At 45.7% G+C, this 14,253-nt stretch overlaps 1 protein-coding gene across 10 annotated transcripts in view; it reads left to right on the top strand.

Moving 5' to 3' along the window:
- Positions 1-14,253, top strand: part of STYXL1 (serine/threonine/tyrosine interacting like 1) — a 129,569-nt gene that overhangs the window by 100,949 nt on the left and 14,367 nt on the right. For 4 of the 10 annotated variants that reach the window (XM_032459588.1, XM_006180935.3, XM_014556047.2 and 1 more), the window contains 3 exons: positions 2,528-2,666; positions 6,868-7,013; positions 12,548-12,693. In XM_032459588.1, the coding sequence (XP_032315479.1) occupies positions 2,528-2,666; positions 6,868-7,013; positions 12,548-12,693 (431 nt within the window). Of the gene's footprint in view, positions 1-2,527; positions 2,667-5,544; positions 5,680-6,867; positions 7,014-9,162; positions 9,260-9,433; positions 9,665-12,547; positions 12,694-14,253 lie in introns of those variants that run through there. The other 6 variants (XM_032459590.1, XM_032459589.1, XM_032459592.1 and 3 more) reach the window with 4 other exon arrangements.

Raw genomic sequence — 14,253 nt, 5'->3', positions numbered from 1 at the left:
TTTCTGGCTCCATATTCCAGCTCTTCATCTCCCTTTCAGGCCTTTCTCATCCTTTTACAGCTTATTCAGAGCCCCTTCATCATGTATGGCCCTCAGTTTCCAACTCAGCTCTCAACTCTGTGTGTTCCTTTGATCCTGGCAGCACCCCCAGCTCTGGAAAAGAGACATTCTCTCAGCCTCAGCCCTGCAGAACCCTTCAGCCAGGTTGACACCTCATGCTTCCCCTCTTCCACTTTCTGGCCAGCAGAACCCCAGCACCAGCAGAACATACAGCCCCCAAGTTGGTGTTCATGGCCTTCTCGGATCTGGTTCCATCTCCCTCTTCAGCCTCACCTCTGGGACGCTTCCACTCTCCCCTGATGCCTCACCAGCATTGCCTTGCCGTGTTTCCTTGATTCTGAGATGCACATACATCATATTTTAACACTCCTGAAGTTGGGAATATATCCTACAGTTGCACCTTAAAGTAGCGGTGTCTTTCCCTCAAAACTGAATGTGGTCCACACTTGTTATTGTTCTGCCCTGCACCTCCACTTTTTTGAGGGGCATTCCTCCTCTCTCTGCTCAAATCATAAGGGTCTAGTTGTGCTCCCTAGAATAGGATCCAGACCTTGGCCACAGTGATTGGCCTGGAATGAAAATGGCCAGTCAGAGTTGGAATTAGAGAAGGTGGCTCCTTTTACTCTGGTGGTGGAGTGTGGAGGGTGGGAATCTGAGCATTGCTGGTGGCCGTGATTCAGGCCTCAGGACAGAGTGGTCCAGAAGGTGAAGCCAGTGTGCAGGCGACAGAGCGAGGCACAGTGCCTGGGAGCGAGGTCTGGGCTTTGGAGCACTGGTTCAGATCTTCCCAGGACCAGTTGGTCCCCACCCTGCCTAAAGTATTTATATGCCAACACATCCCTCCTTTTATGTACATTCCTGATTGCAACTGTTAAAATTGGTGGTGCATCTTACAACCCGTGGTCTCTTACAATCTAGGAAATGACAGTATGTGTGATCTCCTGGACATGCTACTGTCTGTGATACAGGGATGTGTATGCTTTGCTCGTCATTGTATCGCACATGCTCAGTCTGGTCCCTGGCATCTGGGAGGTGCTCAGTACCTATTTGTTAACTAAAACATGAACGACTGGAATCTGGTCCTCCTGTGTGGAACACTCCCCCAGCCCTTGTCCATCTGGCAAGTTTCTGCTCACCCTCACAGTCTCGTCTCAAGTGCCTCCTTCCCCATGCAGCCCTTCTGAGTCCTCCAGGCTGATGCAGGCATTTCTCTTCTCTTTCTCTCTCTCTTTTTTTTTAAATCTCTGTATTCCAGAACCTGGCACAGTGTAAGTACAAAGTGGTCCTCAATGAATGTTTATTGAATAAAGGATGGAGGTCCAGCCCACTTCTCTCCTGCTCTCCTGTCTGCTCCATCCTCTGGGGGCTGTTCCCACCTTTGCCTTTTGCTCATACTTTTCTCCACACACAGACCACCCCCCCCCCCACCTCCTCGCTATCACCTGTTGAAATCCTGCTCACCCCCCGAGCACCAGCTGTGTCCTGATTCCTTTAGATGAATATGATTTCTCCCCTCAAGAGTCCTGGAGACAGTCCTGGTCTGTACTCCCTGGGCCTTACCTCCCTGCACTGCTGTCCAGTAGATGTGCACTCATCCCATCCCACCCGCAGGTCCTGTCAGGGCCTCTACGACAGCCAGACCAGATCGCAAGGGGCAGACTCAGGCTTGGGTTCCCCTGAGTAGTGCGGGCTTTCAGGAAGCATTGTGAACAAGTGGACACTAACCAGCTGGGTCTTCCTGAGCTCTGGGACACCCTTTGGGATCATGGACAGTCCTGGTACTGAGAGAGGTCCTCACCTCCTTGGCAGAAGTCTCCTGTGCTTGCCCTTGTGGCCGTGATGTTGACTCAGCCACTCCCAACTGCTCCTCATGACCTCCTGGCTCCTGTTTGTCCATTCCTTCCTTTAACCATTTTTATGCCCTGCTGTGTGCCAGGCATCATTCTGGAAGCTCAGGATACGTCAGTGGCTCTACATGGACAAAAGTTCCTACTCTCCCAGAGCTTCCATTTCAGCTGAGTCTGCCTCATCATACCTGCTTGCTTATGACTTCTGTCTAGTCAAGTCTCCTGCTTACTGCCCTCTTCATGGCAGATTTTGGAATTGGCCCTCACAACCAACACTCTTCCTCAAAGAGAGGATGTCATTAGTTCAGGTGGCTATGGTTGCTCTGACAGCACTTGTGCCAGGGCACCTAATAGACTGTGGGCCAGTCAGTAGCCCACTGTTCCTTGCCCAGGCACTTATCTCTGGTCCAGTCAGCTGTGGTCACTTTCCCCAGGAGGGGATATAGGTGTGGAAGATCCTTAGCATTTAGCAGACTCTCCGGCTCACTCAGGGCTTCCATACCTGTGTGCAGTCAGGGAAATGGGCACAGTCCTTCCTCGGCTCCTCCCAGTGCTGGTGTACAGGGAATATCTGCTTGGCTGAACCCACCACCAACAGGCTTCTCTTGTGGTCTCTTTAGAGGGCAGATGAATATCTCATCCCAGAGTCTGTAGATCTGGAGTGTGTGAAATACTGTGTGGTGTATGATAACAACACCAGCAACCTGGAGATAATCTTAAAAGATGAAAACAATGACAACACCGACGATGACAAACAAGGTGGGTTTTTACTGCAGCAGCAAGAATCACACTGAACAGTTATTGGGCACTTCTGCCACCTGCCAGGAGCCCTACCTGCATCACCTCATGCCATCTGCAGAACAACCCTGTGAGGCTGGCAATGTCAAGAACTGGGGAGAGTCTGGGATTTTTTCCTTCCTTACAAGATGATAAGTGAGCCTGCCATGGTTTCATGGATGCTGGCAGAACACATGAGGCTTCTGTGTCAGAGACAAAGGGCTTTATTTCTCTGAGCAATAAAAGTGGCCAGAATGCAACGGGTAACATTGTAGGAGAATTCTTAGCTTAGAGGGCCTGAAGTCTTGTATACTAAATGGGCAGAAAGCCTGCCCACCCTTGGATCTGGAGGGACAAACTGTCTCTATCAATCAAGGGTGTTTCTTATACAAATACCCTTGAAAAGCCAGTGCTTTGTTCACAGGACATGTAGAAACATGAGAGACCATGGAGAATTGTCTCCTAATAGGTAACATCCTCATCTTGCAGATGAGGAAGCTGGGGCCTGGGAAGGTGAAGTAACTCACCCAAAGTCCCACACCTGGGAATTTGCCATGTAACAAATTACCCCAAAACTCAGCAGGTTAATACTGTAAACATCAGTTATCTCATAGTTTCTGTGGAATTCAGGAGCAGCTTAGCTGGAAGATTCTGGTACAGTGTCTGTCCTGAGGTTGTAGTCACAACATTGGCCAGAACTGCTATCATCTGAAGGCTTCACCGGGCCAGGATGATCTGCATCTGAGATGAGTCAGTCACACGGGAATAGCCAGGAAGCCTCAGTTCCTCACCACATGGACCTCTGCATAAGACTGCTTCAGTGGCCTCACAACAGTGCAACTGGTTTCCCCCAGAACGAGAGAGGGAGAGAAAGGGAAAGACACGTGCCTTTTATGACTTAGTCTTGGGACTCAAACTGTCATTCTCGCTACATTCAGTTCGTTAGAAGCCAGTCACTAAGCACAGCCTACCCTCAAGGAGAGGGGAATTAAACTTAACCTTTTAAAGGGAGGTGTTTGAAAGAATTTATGGGCATATTTTTAAACCACCATGCCTAGTAAATGGTGGGGCCAGGATCCAAACCTGGGCGGTTTGGCTCTGTCGGGTCTCCTAAGGGCTGGAAAGTGATGTTGGAGGAGAGTGCAGGAGAGCAGTCCGAGCCGGGGTTGTGATCCGGTCGGTCCTGAACTGCTTCACTGAGGCTCCGCTGCGTCCTCCATTCAGCCCCTGGTTGGGCCGACCACCCCTGGCTGCTGCTTGTGGCTCCGTGGCTGATACGTGCAGGTGGAGTTCCACGGCCTGGGCATTCACATCAGCAGTCACTGGGTGGCGCTAGGCTTCCACCTTCAGTAAAACCAGTCTTTCCAGGAGGTCATTAGGCAATTGTCCCCTCTTCCCTAAACTGATCCTGTTGGACTCTGGTCTGCAATCCTAGGATTGCAGGCTGGACCCTGAAATCCTAGGAAATGGTGGTTGATAAGGCACTACCCTCCACACTCCATCCCTGACCTCACTGTAATGCTAGAGAGCCCCTCTTCTCACCCTGTAAGAAATCACAACCACGGAACGACAAAAACCAAAAACCACTCACATAAAATTTGCCTACTCAAGGCAACTTTTCTCCTTTAAAATGGCATCTTTCAGGTAAATGCAGAGTCTTTTGGATAAAAGACCATTTCAACGTTTCTCTTCCCACCTTCTTTCCACAGTGAAGCACCCACCTCCCTGTTTCCCAAGGAAATCTGGGTGTGGGCAAAGCCTTCATCACAGCCTAGAAGCATGTGTTGGCCTCTGTGTAGTCTTTTCCTGCTGGTCTCTGGGTGGGATGCAGCTCAATTTGTGCACTGCCTTTGGCACGGTCCTCTGTCTTTGCTGTCTGCGGCTGAAATGTCCACGTCTCGTGTAAGTTGTAAGAGTGCCCTCCATCTTGGCAGTGCATGGTGATGGCCCCTGGGGATCTCAGCCCTGTGCCCTCCTACCCAAGCTCCGCTTGGCCTTCCACAGGTGCTGCTGATCCCTGGGCTGCTGTGTCTTTCCTTCTTTTCAGGGTAGGTTAACCCCTCCCACCTCTGCTGCAAGGGCCTCAGGATTCCTAGTGGGAAATAAGGCACAAGCTGTTTTCAGCTCCCCTCGTTCCACCCCCCCCATCTCCCTAGCCAGTGTGTTTCTGCCTCCTCAGCTGAGTCTCTTCTTAGGAACCCAGAAAGTTATCTTCCCTTGTCTTGGTCTCTGGGACTCTCTTTCCAAGCTCTTTTAGCACATAAAGGGCAGCCCCTTCCTGAATGAAAGACATTTCCTTATGTTAAATCATCCTTCCTTGCAACAAATGGATTACAGACCCGCAAGCTGGGCTCTTGATATGTGTGGATGGAGTTCCCTAGCCCCGACATTGACACCAACTGTGAAAGGGAAGCTTTGGGAATTTGGAGATTCCTTTTTTCTTCTTAACAAAGCCTGACTTTCAAAACAGTTGTCTGGCTAAGGACCCGAACCCCTTGTTCCAGGTGGTGTCCCCTTCCCCCTGAAGCAGTGGGCACCCAAGTGGGAAACTTTGTGTCAGTAGAGAACTCAGAATTAATGGGAGTAAAATATATTTAATCAGAAGTATTAACCCCATTACATCCGTGGCTGGATAGCTTGGGTCCTGGGAGGTTCTCATGGGTTTTCACTGGAGTCTTGAATTGTCCCAATTGAAAGACAGCAGCGGTGTGTCCTGGGACTCCCTCCCCAAATCCCTGGGGCCCTCTGACTCACCAGTCATTATTCAAGCTCTTGCTCAAGAGGGAGGCTCAGAACTCTCTGGCTTCCAAGCCAGGTGCTCTGGGTTGGACTTTGGCTCCTGTCTTGCCAGCTACATGTTCTTTCCTTGCCTGGCTATTGAATCCAGGCTCTGCCTCCAAATACAGTCTCTCCAAGTGGGTCTCAGGCCGCTTATATTCTCAGCAGCCCCTAATGGAATCGGCCTTCTCTCCCTGGACAAAGGTTCAGTATTGAGGTCAGTGTCTGTGCTCTTCCCTCTCTCCTCTTAGCTGGCTCTCCACAGTCTGCTGCATAGTATCTCTCTTCAGGGCTCACATCTTGGCCTCAGGATATTTTAGCTTAGCCTTAATTTTGCAAGCTTCCTGTCACATAGATCTAGCTTGTATATGGTCTAATGATGATTGTGCAGATTGATGAAGGCATTTAAGATTAAATTGATGTCAAAGGCAGAGTGGCGATCTCGTCACACCCACTAGAATGGCCATGATCTAAAAGGCAGGTAATAACGAATGTTGATGAGGATGTGGAGACATTGGAATCCTCATACACTGCTGGTCAAAATGTAAAATGGTGCAGTTGCTATGGAAAATGGTTTGGTGCATCCTCAAAAATTAAACACAGAGTTACCATATGGTCCAGCAATAACCCAAGAGAAATGAAAACATTTGTTCACAAAACCTTGCACATGGATGTTCACAGCAACATTATTCAAAATAGCCCCCAAATGGAAACAACCCAAATGTTCACCACAGACAAATGGATAAACAAAAGGTGGAGAGCCACACGATGGAATATTATTCAGTTATGAAAAAGGATGGAGTGCTGACACCTGTTGCAACATAGATGAACTTTGAAGACATGAGGCTCAGTGAAAGAAGCCAGACACCAATGCCACATTTTGTGTGATTCAGTTTCTATGGAATGTCCAGAATAGGTCAGTCCATAGAGAGAAGCTAGATTAGTGGCTGCCTATGGCTGGGTATTTGGGGGGAAATGAGGAGTGAAACCCTCTAACTGGTACATGGTTTCTTTGGCGAGGGTAATGAAAATGTTCTGAAATTGATTGCAGTGATGGTTACACAACTCTGAATGTATCAAAAACCATTAATTTATATACTTTAATTAGGTGAATTGTGTGGTATATGATTTATGGTATTGTATATATACGCACACACATTTCCCTTACATTGAATCAAAATTCTTTACAACAATATGAAAAAAAATGAAATCTCAGTTTACAGGAAAAAATCAGCTTACTTGGTAGTAAGTTGCTTTTGAAATTTTAATGGTAGCATTCATCTCTATTTATAGTCGCTTCAGCTTCCCAGATAATTGCTTTTCAGAATGAAGTGCCCATCCGCTGGAGCTTTAGGCAAATGATGAGCACATAGGGAGCATTCTTCTCTTTGGTCTCCCCTCTTAGGAGTGGTGCTCGGAGCTGCCCTTGAGTGTGGTAGAGCCCTGACCCGCCTCACCCGCCAGCCCATCCATATCCTGAGAGGGGGCTACGAGCGCTTCTCAGCCATGTACCACTTCTTCCGGACGCAGAAGATCATCTGGATGCCGCTGGTAAGGCAAGGTGCTGAGCGCGGGCAGGCTCGGATGGGAACATGGCCCTCCCCTGAGACCCAAAGGGTGGGGAGCAGGGTTGGAGACACAGGAGGAGACAGATGACGTGGAAAAGGTGGAACAGATGTTGAAGATGGCTTGGGAAATGAACTTGGGGCAGCCAGGAGGTCGAGTTCAGTATGATGAATTTATAGTTGCCAAATTCAGGCAGAGGCCAGGGTGGTGTTTAAGAGACAAGGCAGGTTCAGAGGGCAGGGGTCGGGGTGAGGTAAGGGGGTATTCTGGATGGTGTGTCGTGGTCAAAGTCAGACGGGCAGGGGCATTGTGAATTTTTAAAAGATAATTTGTTAATTTTATTTGTGGCTTTTTTTGTGTTTTTCTAGGGGAGTAATTAGGTTTGTTTATTTGCTTGCTTGTTTGTTTGTTTAAATGGACGTACTGGGGATTGAATCCAGGACTTAATGCATGCTAAGCATACACTCTACCACTGAGCTATACCCTCCCCCTGGGGCATCATGATTTGAGGCTGCCTCGCCATCCTTAGCCATTGAGTCCCACAAACCCTGGCTGGGTCCAGAGAATACAAAAAAAAGTGAGATGGCAGTCCCTGCCTGTGAGGAGTCCTTTGTCTAGTAGGAGAGACAAGGGTTATAGCAAGGTGGCCAAGGGATGTCCCAGATGTCTGGAGCCCAGAGGGGCACTTATTTCCTGGAGCCAAACCAGAAGGGAACTGGGTGAGGGTGAGTAGGGCAAGCACTGAGTAACAATGATTGGCAGGCAGGGACTGGTCCCTTGGGGCCATTTTGTAGTATCTGATTTCTTGAAGAGCCTGAATGTAATGGAATGTGAACATGCAAGGGTTTTATTCTTTCCAACAATTGCTTTCAGCTACGCTCTCATTCTTGCCCTTAGCATTGTCAAGGGCAGATTCTGTACTTTGTGGCAACTTTTGGTTATGAAAAATTTCAATCTAGTTATATTATAAAACAATTGGGGAAATGGGCCTATGAACTGGAATTTGATGATAGAAATTATTATTTATTTTTAGGTTGTGATGACATTACTATGGGTATGTTTTAAAAAATATGAGTCGGTATCTTTTAGACATACATAATGAAATATTTATAATTAAAATGATATGACGCCTGGAATTTCCTTCAAAATAATCGGGTGGGTTGGTAAGTCAGGGATATAGATAAAACAAAATAGGCCATTAGTTGGTAATGTTTGCAGAGGGGTGATAGAACCAGAAGTTTGTTATACTATTCTCTCTACTTTTGTGTATTTTTGGAATAATTTTTAAAAAGAGAATGAAAACAGTCAGTCCCAGTACAAGCTAGACTAGTTTAACATTACAATCTCAAATCAGATCTCCTCTCTTCCCATCCCCCGGAGCTGGGCAGCCTTCCATTTCCTAGGGGCTGGGAGTGGGGAGGGATGTGGGATAGCTTCAGGGACATCGCCTCACTTCCTTCTTCTGGGACTGGCCCCTTTGGTGCTGGGGGTCCAGAGTGGGCCCTGTCTTGTGTGACTGGCTGTTTGTCAGTGGTGGGGGAGTGCCTTCTCACTCTGGTGCTCCTGTGTGCTGCTGATGGCCTTGGTTGCTGGCTTTCTTGAGGCCTTGGTCAGAGGGCCCCATTTGTTACTAAGGATCCTTCAGAGAGAGCCAGCTGAGAATTCCTGCCAGGTGTACCCCCAACCCCCTTCCCTCCCCTTGGCAGCTCATGACCTCTCACCACATCTATACTCTTTCGCCTGAATCCCAGAATGAGCCACGAGGGAGTGTGATGGTGGGGAAGGGGGCCCAGGCAGACCTGGCTCCAGCCCCTCCTTGTCTTGCTGACTCAGCAAGAGAAGGAGGAGGCAGTGTCAGAGGGAAGCCAGCCTGTGTGAAAAGGCAGGGACCAGGGTATCGTGGAGTCATGCCTGTTCACAAACCCAAGCTCTCCAAAGGATTTCCTCCCCTTCTTCCACTGAGCTATGATTTTCAGCTCAACAGGTGTACCACCAGTCTCCCTGCCCTGCCAGACACTCCTCTGCACTGTCAGAGGAGCACCCTTGCTGGATTTGCAGTGATGGGAGGGAGTCTTTCTCATCTGAATATCACACACTGATAACTCACCTCCTTTTTTTTCTTTTAAATTTTTAGGAAGGACATAGGATGAACTGCACATATTCACAGTGTACAATTTGGTCAGTTGTGACACGCGTGTACACCCGCGACTTGCCCTTGCCCCCAGTCTTAGGTATACTGGGAGGAGGGAGAGGGTGGTGGTGGCTGGTGGTATCTAGCAGGGCCTGGGTGGGTGAATTCTACTCTGATTGTTTGTGGCCCTCTTCAGAATGCAGGTTCCTAGTATTTGCCTCTCCCTGCTTTGGGACCTTTGTTATTAATGCAGGGGCAAGAGTGGAAGCCCCACTCCCTTCCTGTTCTGTGTTCTGTCACACTGTAAAGCAGGAGTGTTCCTAACACTCCCCAAGGAAGTCCTTCTGCGGGGAGGGTGGAGGTACAGAATTTGGGCTCTGAGACTGCCCTTCTACTTTAGACAGAGCAACTTCTGATTTCCTGTCTTATATATGGCGTCCCTTCAAAGAGCAGAGGGGTTCTCTGACTAAAGCTTGTGTGAAGACCACACTGGAAAGAGATAATGGTGAGCTACTGAATAGTTTTAAGTCAGGTGGGGGGTGGGGCGCCTGGTCAGATTGCCCTTTAGGAAGATCAGCTCTGATGGCAGTATGGAGCAGAGATCAATGGGGGTGGGCAGAGTGGATCTGGGGAGGCCTGCTAGGAGGCAGGGATGGAGAGGAGGACAGGATGGATTCGAGAAATACTTAGGAAGTGGCATTGATTAGACAAGGAGTAGGACATGGGAGAGGGAGGAGTCTAGAATAATACCCCGGTTTAGGTGTGGGTGGCAGGTGACGGGTGGTGTGGCTTATTGAGGTGGGGACACGGAAGGAGGAGGCAGTGTCAGAGGGAAGGCAGTGGGCTCAGTCTGGACATGTTAATTCAAGATACCTATTTCTTTTGCATTTGCTGATGTGGTTGTCAAAATTGTGACCACTAGAATTAACACGCACTCTTTCTTTTAGTACTGCATGCTTTCATCCATGCTACACCCTCTTCCCTCGCAGCCCTTACAACCACAGGAAAGGAAGCTGGTTAGAAAGCATCCGGAAGAGAGTTGACAGATTTACGATGGGTGATGAGTGAGATTTTTTTCCCAAATGAAACCAGGAAGATTTTATTTGGCTCCAGCAAGCTGAGCATCCTGTATGGGGTCAGCCTGAACTCTGGGGGGTGCTTTGGGTCACATCTGCAAGTAGCCTGCATGCTTGCATGTGGAAGGGCCCTGCCTCCCTTTCACAAACTTGAGGATTGGCTCAGTGTGATGTCTGCTCATTGATAAGAGATTTTGAGGCTGATAGTTTGGGAAGAATGTGGGCTTGCAGTAGGTTCCCTGGGAGGGGGGATGTGCGGAGGCCAGAAGGCTCTGAAAGGCTGAAGTGGATGGCAGAATAGCTTGAGGTACTTAAGATTTTATTTCTGAGTCAAACATGGAGCCAGAGGCATTTTAGAACTGGTTTGACCTTTGAAATTACATAGGTCAGTATTTCCCATGGAAAACTGATGGAAAAAAGGGGTCTCTAAACAGATCATAATAGAAGCATGAGTTTATACAATATTAGTGGATTTCTTTTGAAATTATGCCTAAAAACAAGTAAGTTTTCAACCCATACCAACAATAAATATGTAGCCATTGTTTTATTACAAACATCTCAGCTACAGAGGTCACCCAGCCATTAGGGAAATGTTCACTAGTTCTCAGTTCCCTGGAGGCATACCTTGAGAACAGTCTTAGACTGGCATGCTTTTCTGGCTGTTGTCCAACTTTTTAAATAATAAGATTAGTTTTATTATTTGATCATAATTGTTTCTAACCACCTGATTGGTGCTCTAATAATCTTTCCTTGGAAACAGTCAAATTTTGTAATTCTCCCTCTAGCTTTATTGATATATAATTCACATATAACATTGTGTAAATTTAAGGTGTACAATAGGATGATTTGATATACTTATGTGTTGCAAAATGATCACCATTACAAGGTTACCGCATCCCTTACCTTATGTAATTACCATTTTTTGGGTGTGTGTGATAACATTTAAGATCTACTCTCTTAGCAACTTTCAAGTATATTATACTGTATTGTTAACTGTAGTCATCCTGCTGTATGTTAGATCCCCAGAATTTATGTGCCTTATATCTGGCAGTTTATAAGCTTTGACCAGCATCTCCCCATTTCCCCCACTCACAGAGCCCCTGGCAACTACTACTCTACTCTCTGTTTCTGTGAGTTTGGCTTTTTTATATTCCACATATGCGTGAGATCATGTAGTATTTGTTTTTCTCTGTCTGACCTACTCACTTAACCAATGCCATTCACGTGTGTTAAGGTCCATTCACGTTACAAATGATAGGATTTCCTTCTTTTTTATGGCTGAACAACATTCCATTGTATGTATATAACTTATTTTCTTTAACCATTCATTATTGATGGACACTTAATTCATTTCTGTATCTTCTGTGAATAATACTCAGATGATCATGCGGTGCAGGTACCTCTTCAAGATGGCAATTTCATTTCCTTCAGATTCATACCCAGAAGTGGGACTGCTGGATCATATGGTAGTTCTGTTTTTAATTTTTTAGGCACCCTCCGTACTCTTACCCATAGAGGCTGTGGTTAGTGGACTTCCTTAGTGCCGGACTTCTTCAAGCCTTTCATTGCTAATGTGCGTTGTTAGTTTCTGAGAGAGGGATAGCACAGGCACTGCTTCTCATCTGTGCTTGGTTCTCTGAACTCTTTTCTCAGTGCCTTGTGAGCAACCTGTGATTCTTAGAACACGCTTTGGGAAGTGTAGAAATAATCCTTCTCTTTGTTTCTTTGTTTTTCAAAGAAACCAAAATTTTTTCTTATTATAACTTTGGACCTGGAATTCACTAAGCTTCCATTTATTTAAGTGGTGTCCTGCTCTCCCTACGTCTCTACATCAGAACTTCATTAGAATTTATTTCCTAATGGCAAATAGGCTCTTGTGATTAGTTTTATTGTTTTTCTTTTAAAGTTTTTAAATTTTGGTGGTCTTCAAGTATAATAAAAAGGCTGTCCCCTGCCATCCCCTGACCAAACACACCCTGGGGTTACCATGTTGAATACCATGTGGTATTCAACTACAGTCTTTGTGCACCTGGCCAAATACAAACAGGGAGGTTGGGGGAGGTGAGATGTCAGTGTTCCGATTCAGCACACTCTACCATGATGCTGTGGCTTGGTCCTTCTGTCACTACCAGCCCTCTAACCCCTGTGCAAATTATAAGCCAATCTCTTTGAATGCCCAGATCTCAGTCTTATTCACTGTCCCAGTTTGTCTTTTTGAGCTTGTTTTCTGAGCCACATTTCAAGAGACAAAAACAAAAGCAGCTTCTTTGAGAATTATTATTATAGTGGCCTTTCTCCTCCCTCCATCTCAGGAACTGGATGCATTTCAGCCATACCCTGTTGAGATAATGCCAGGCAGAATCTACCTGGGCAATTTCAAGCAAGCCTGCGACCCTAAAGTGCAGAAGGATTTGAAAATCAAAGCACATGTCAACGTATCCATGGAGACAGGGCCATTGTAAGTAGAAATACCATTTTTTTAGATTAGTATAATTTATTTATACAAGATTCCTAGTGCCATCCAATGATAGCATTGAAAGGGCTCTTAGACATCAGCACACACTGGAGTAGGGTCTACATTTATTTTTGTCTATTCCTGGCCTGCAGTTCATTTCCTAGCTTGGCCATGGTGTCCTCTGTCCCTAATTGACACGTCATACTTGCCCCATACTTAAATCTCAAAAGTAATGCTTTCGTGGTGTTTAACATTCTGGGTTCAAAGAGCAGAAAAGTTCTGTACAGCCTTGCTTGTCAGCCGCTGTCTTCCCAGCTGTGTCCAGTCATGGTCACCAAGGCCCAGCACTGTACACCCCACCTCTTCCAGCTCCTGGTCAAAGCTAATAAAAATTCAGCTCAGGGAGAATTTATATAAATAACACAATAATTCAGTAAGGCATCTGGTAATGAAAATACTATATAAAATCAATAAATTCAAGTTATTGATATAAAAACAATAATCAGTAAAAGAGAAAAGATACATTTTAAAACAGTAAGAAAAAGATAAGATTCTTGGGACTAAACTTAAAAAATACACAGTACTTATGTAAAGAAAACTTCAAGATTTTAAGGTAGGAGATAAAAGATGATACAGATAATGGAAAAGACTATAAATTCAAAAGGATTTCAATAAAATTATGAATTACATGTGTGTATAACTAGACAATTTGATGTTCATAGAGAAAACAAAATTTAATGATGAGTCAGGACTAGGTGATTCAGTTCAGCCTTCCAGCAAGAGCAACTAGAAAATTGGATCAAATATAAAATTTTCTTCTACTTTATGGATAAGAGAGAAGACAAAGCAGTGACAATTTAGTGGCCAATATCTGGGAGAAGGAAATCTAGAGAGGTGAAGGTAGCACTTGGTGCTGTTTTTCCACTGGGAGTGTCTGCTGATTCTGAAAGTGACAGCTAAAGGCTGAGAAATTGAGCAGAACTTTTGAAAGCCTCATAGAGCTATAGGTTTAAGAATCAGGGGCCCTGGAAATTTTTTCATATTTTAGATTGGAACACTAAAGGACTACTCCCTAGAAGTAAGGCTTAATCAGAGAAAGGCCAACCCTCATGGGGACTGAAGCCCAGCCAAAAGTCATCTTAACCTCAATTCAGGTGATTCTAGATTGTTAACGCCCCAAATTATTTGCCAGACACAATTGTAAATCTTTTACAAAAAAATAACATCATCCTGGGCCTCAAATTATTTCTGTAATTTTACATGTACAATACCTATATACAGTAAAAAAAAAAAATCTGTCATATGAGGCAATAAGGCAACATGACCAATAATCAAAAGAAACAACAGAGAATAGAAACAGACTCATAGAGGGTCCAGATAATAGAGATAGTAGAGTTATCAGACATAGGCTTTAACTTAACTATAATGGATACGTTTAAAAAAATGAAAGTGAAAATTGAGCATTTAAGTGGAGAACTGGAAACTAACAAAGAGGCAAATGGATATGCTAGAACTGGAAAGAAAATAACCATAATTAAGAAAACAATGATTAGGTTTAATAAT

This window comes from Camelus ferus, chromosome 18, assembly GCF_009834535.1.
Source record: "Camelus ferus isolate YT-003-E chromosome 18, BCGSAC_Cfer_1.0, whole genome shotgun sequence".
Lineage (NCBI taxonomy): Eukaryota > Metazoa > Chordata > Mammalia > Artiodactyla > Camelidae > Camelus > Camelus ferus.
The sequence above is the reverse complement of the archived record's forward strand: the minus strand, read 5'-3'. Positions and strand labels throughout refer to the sequence as shown.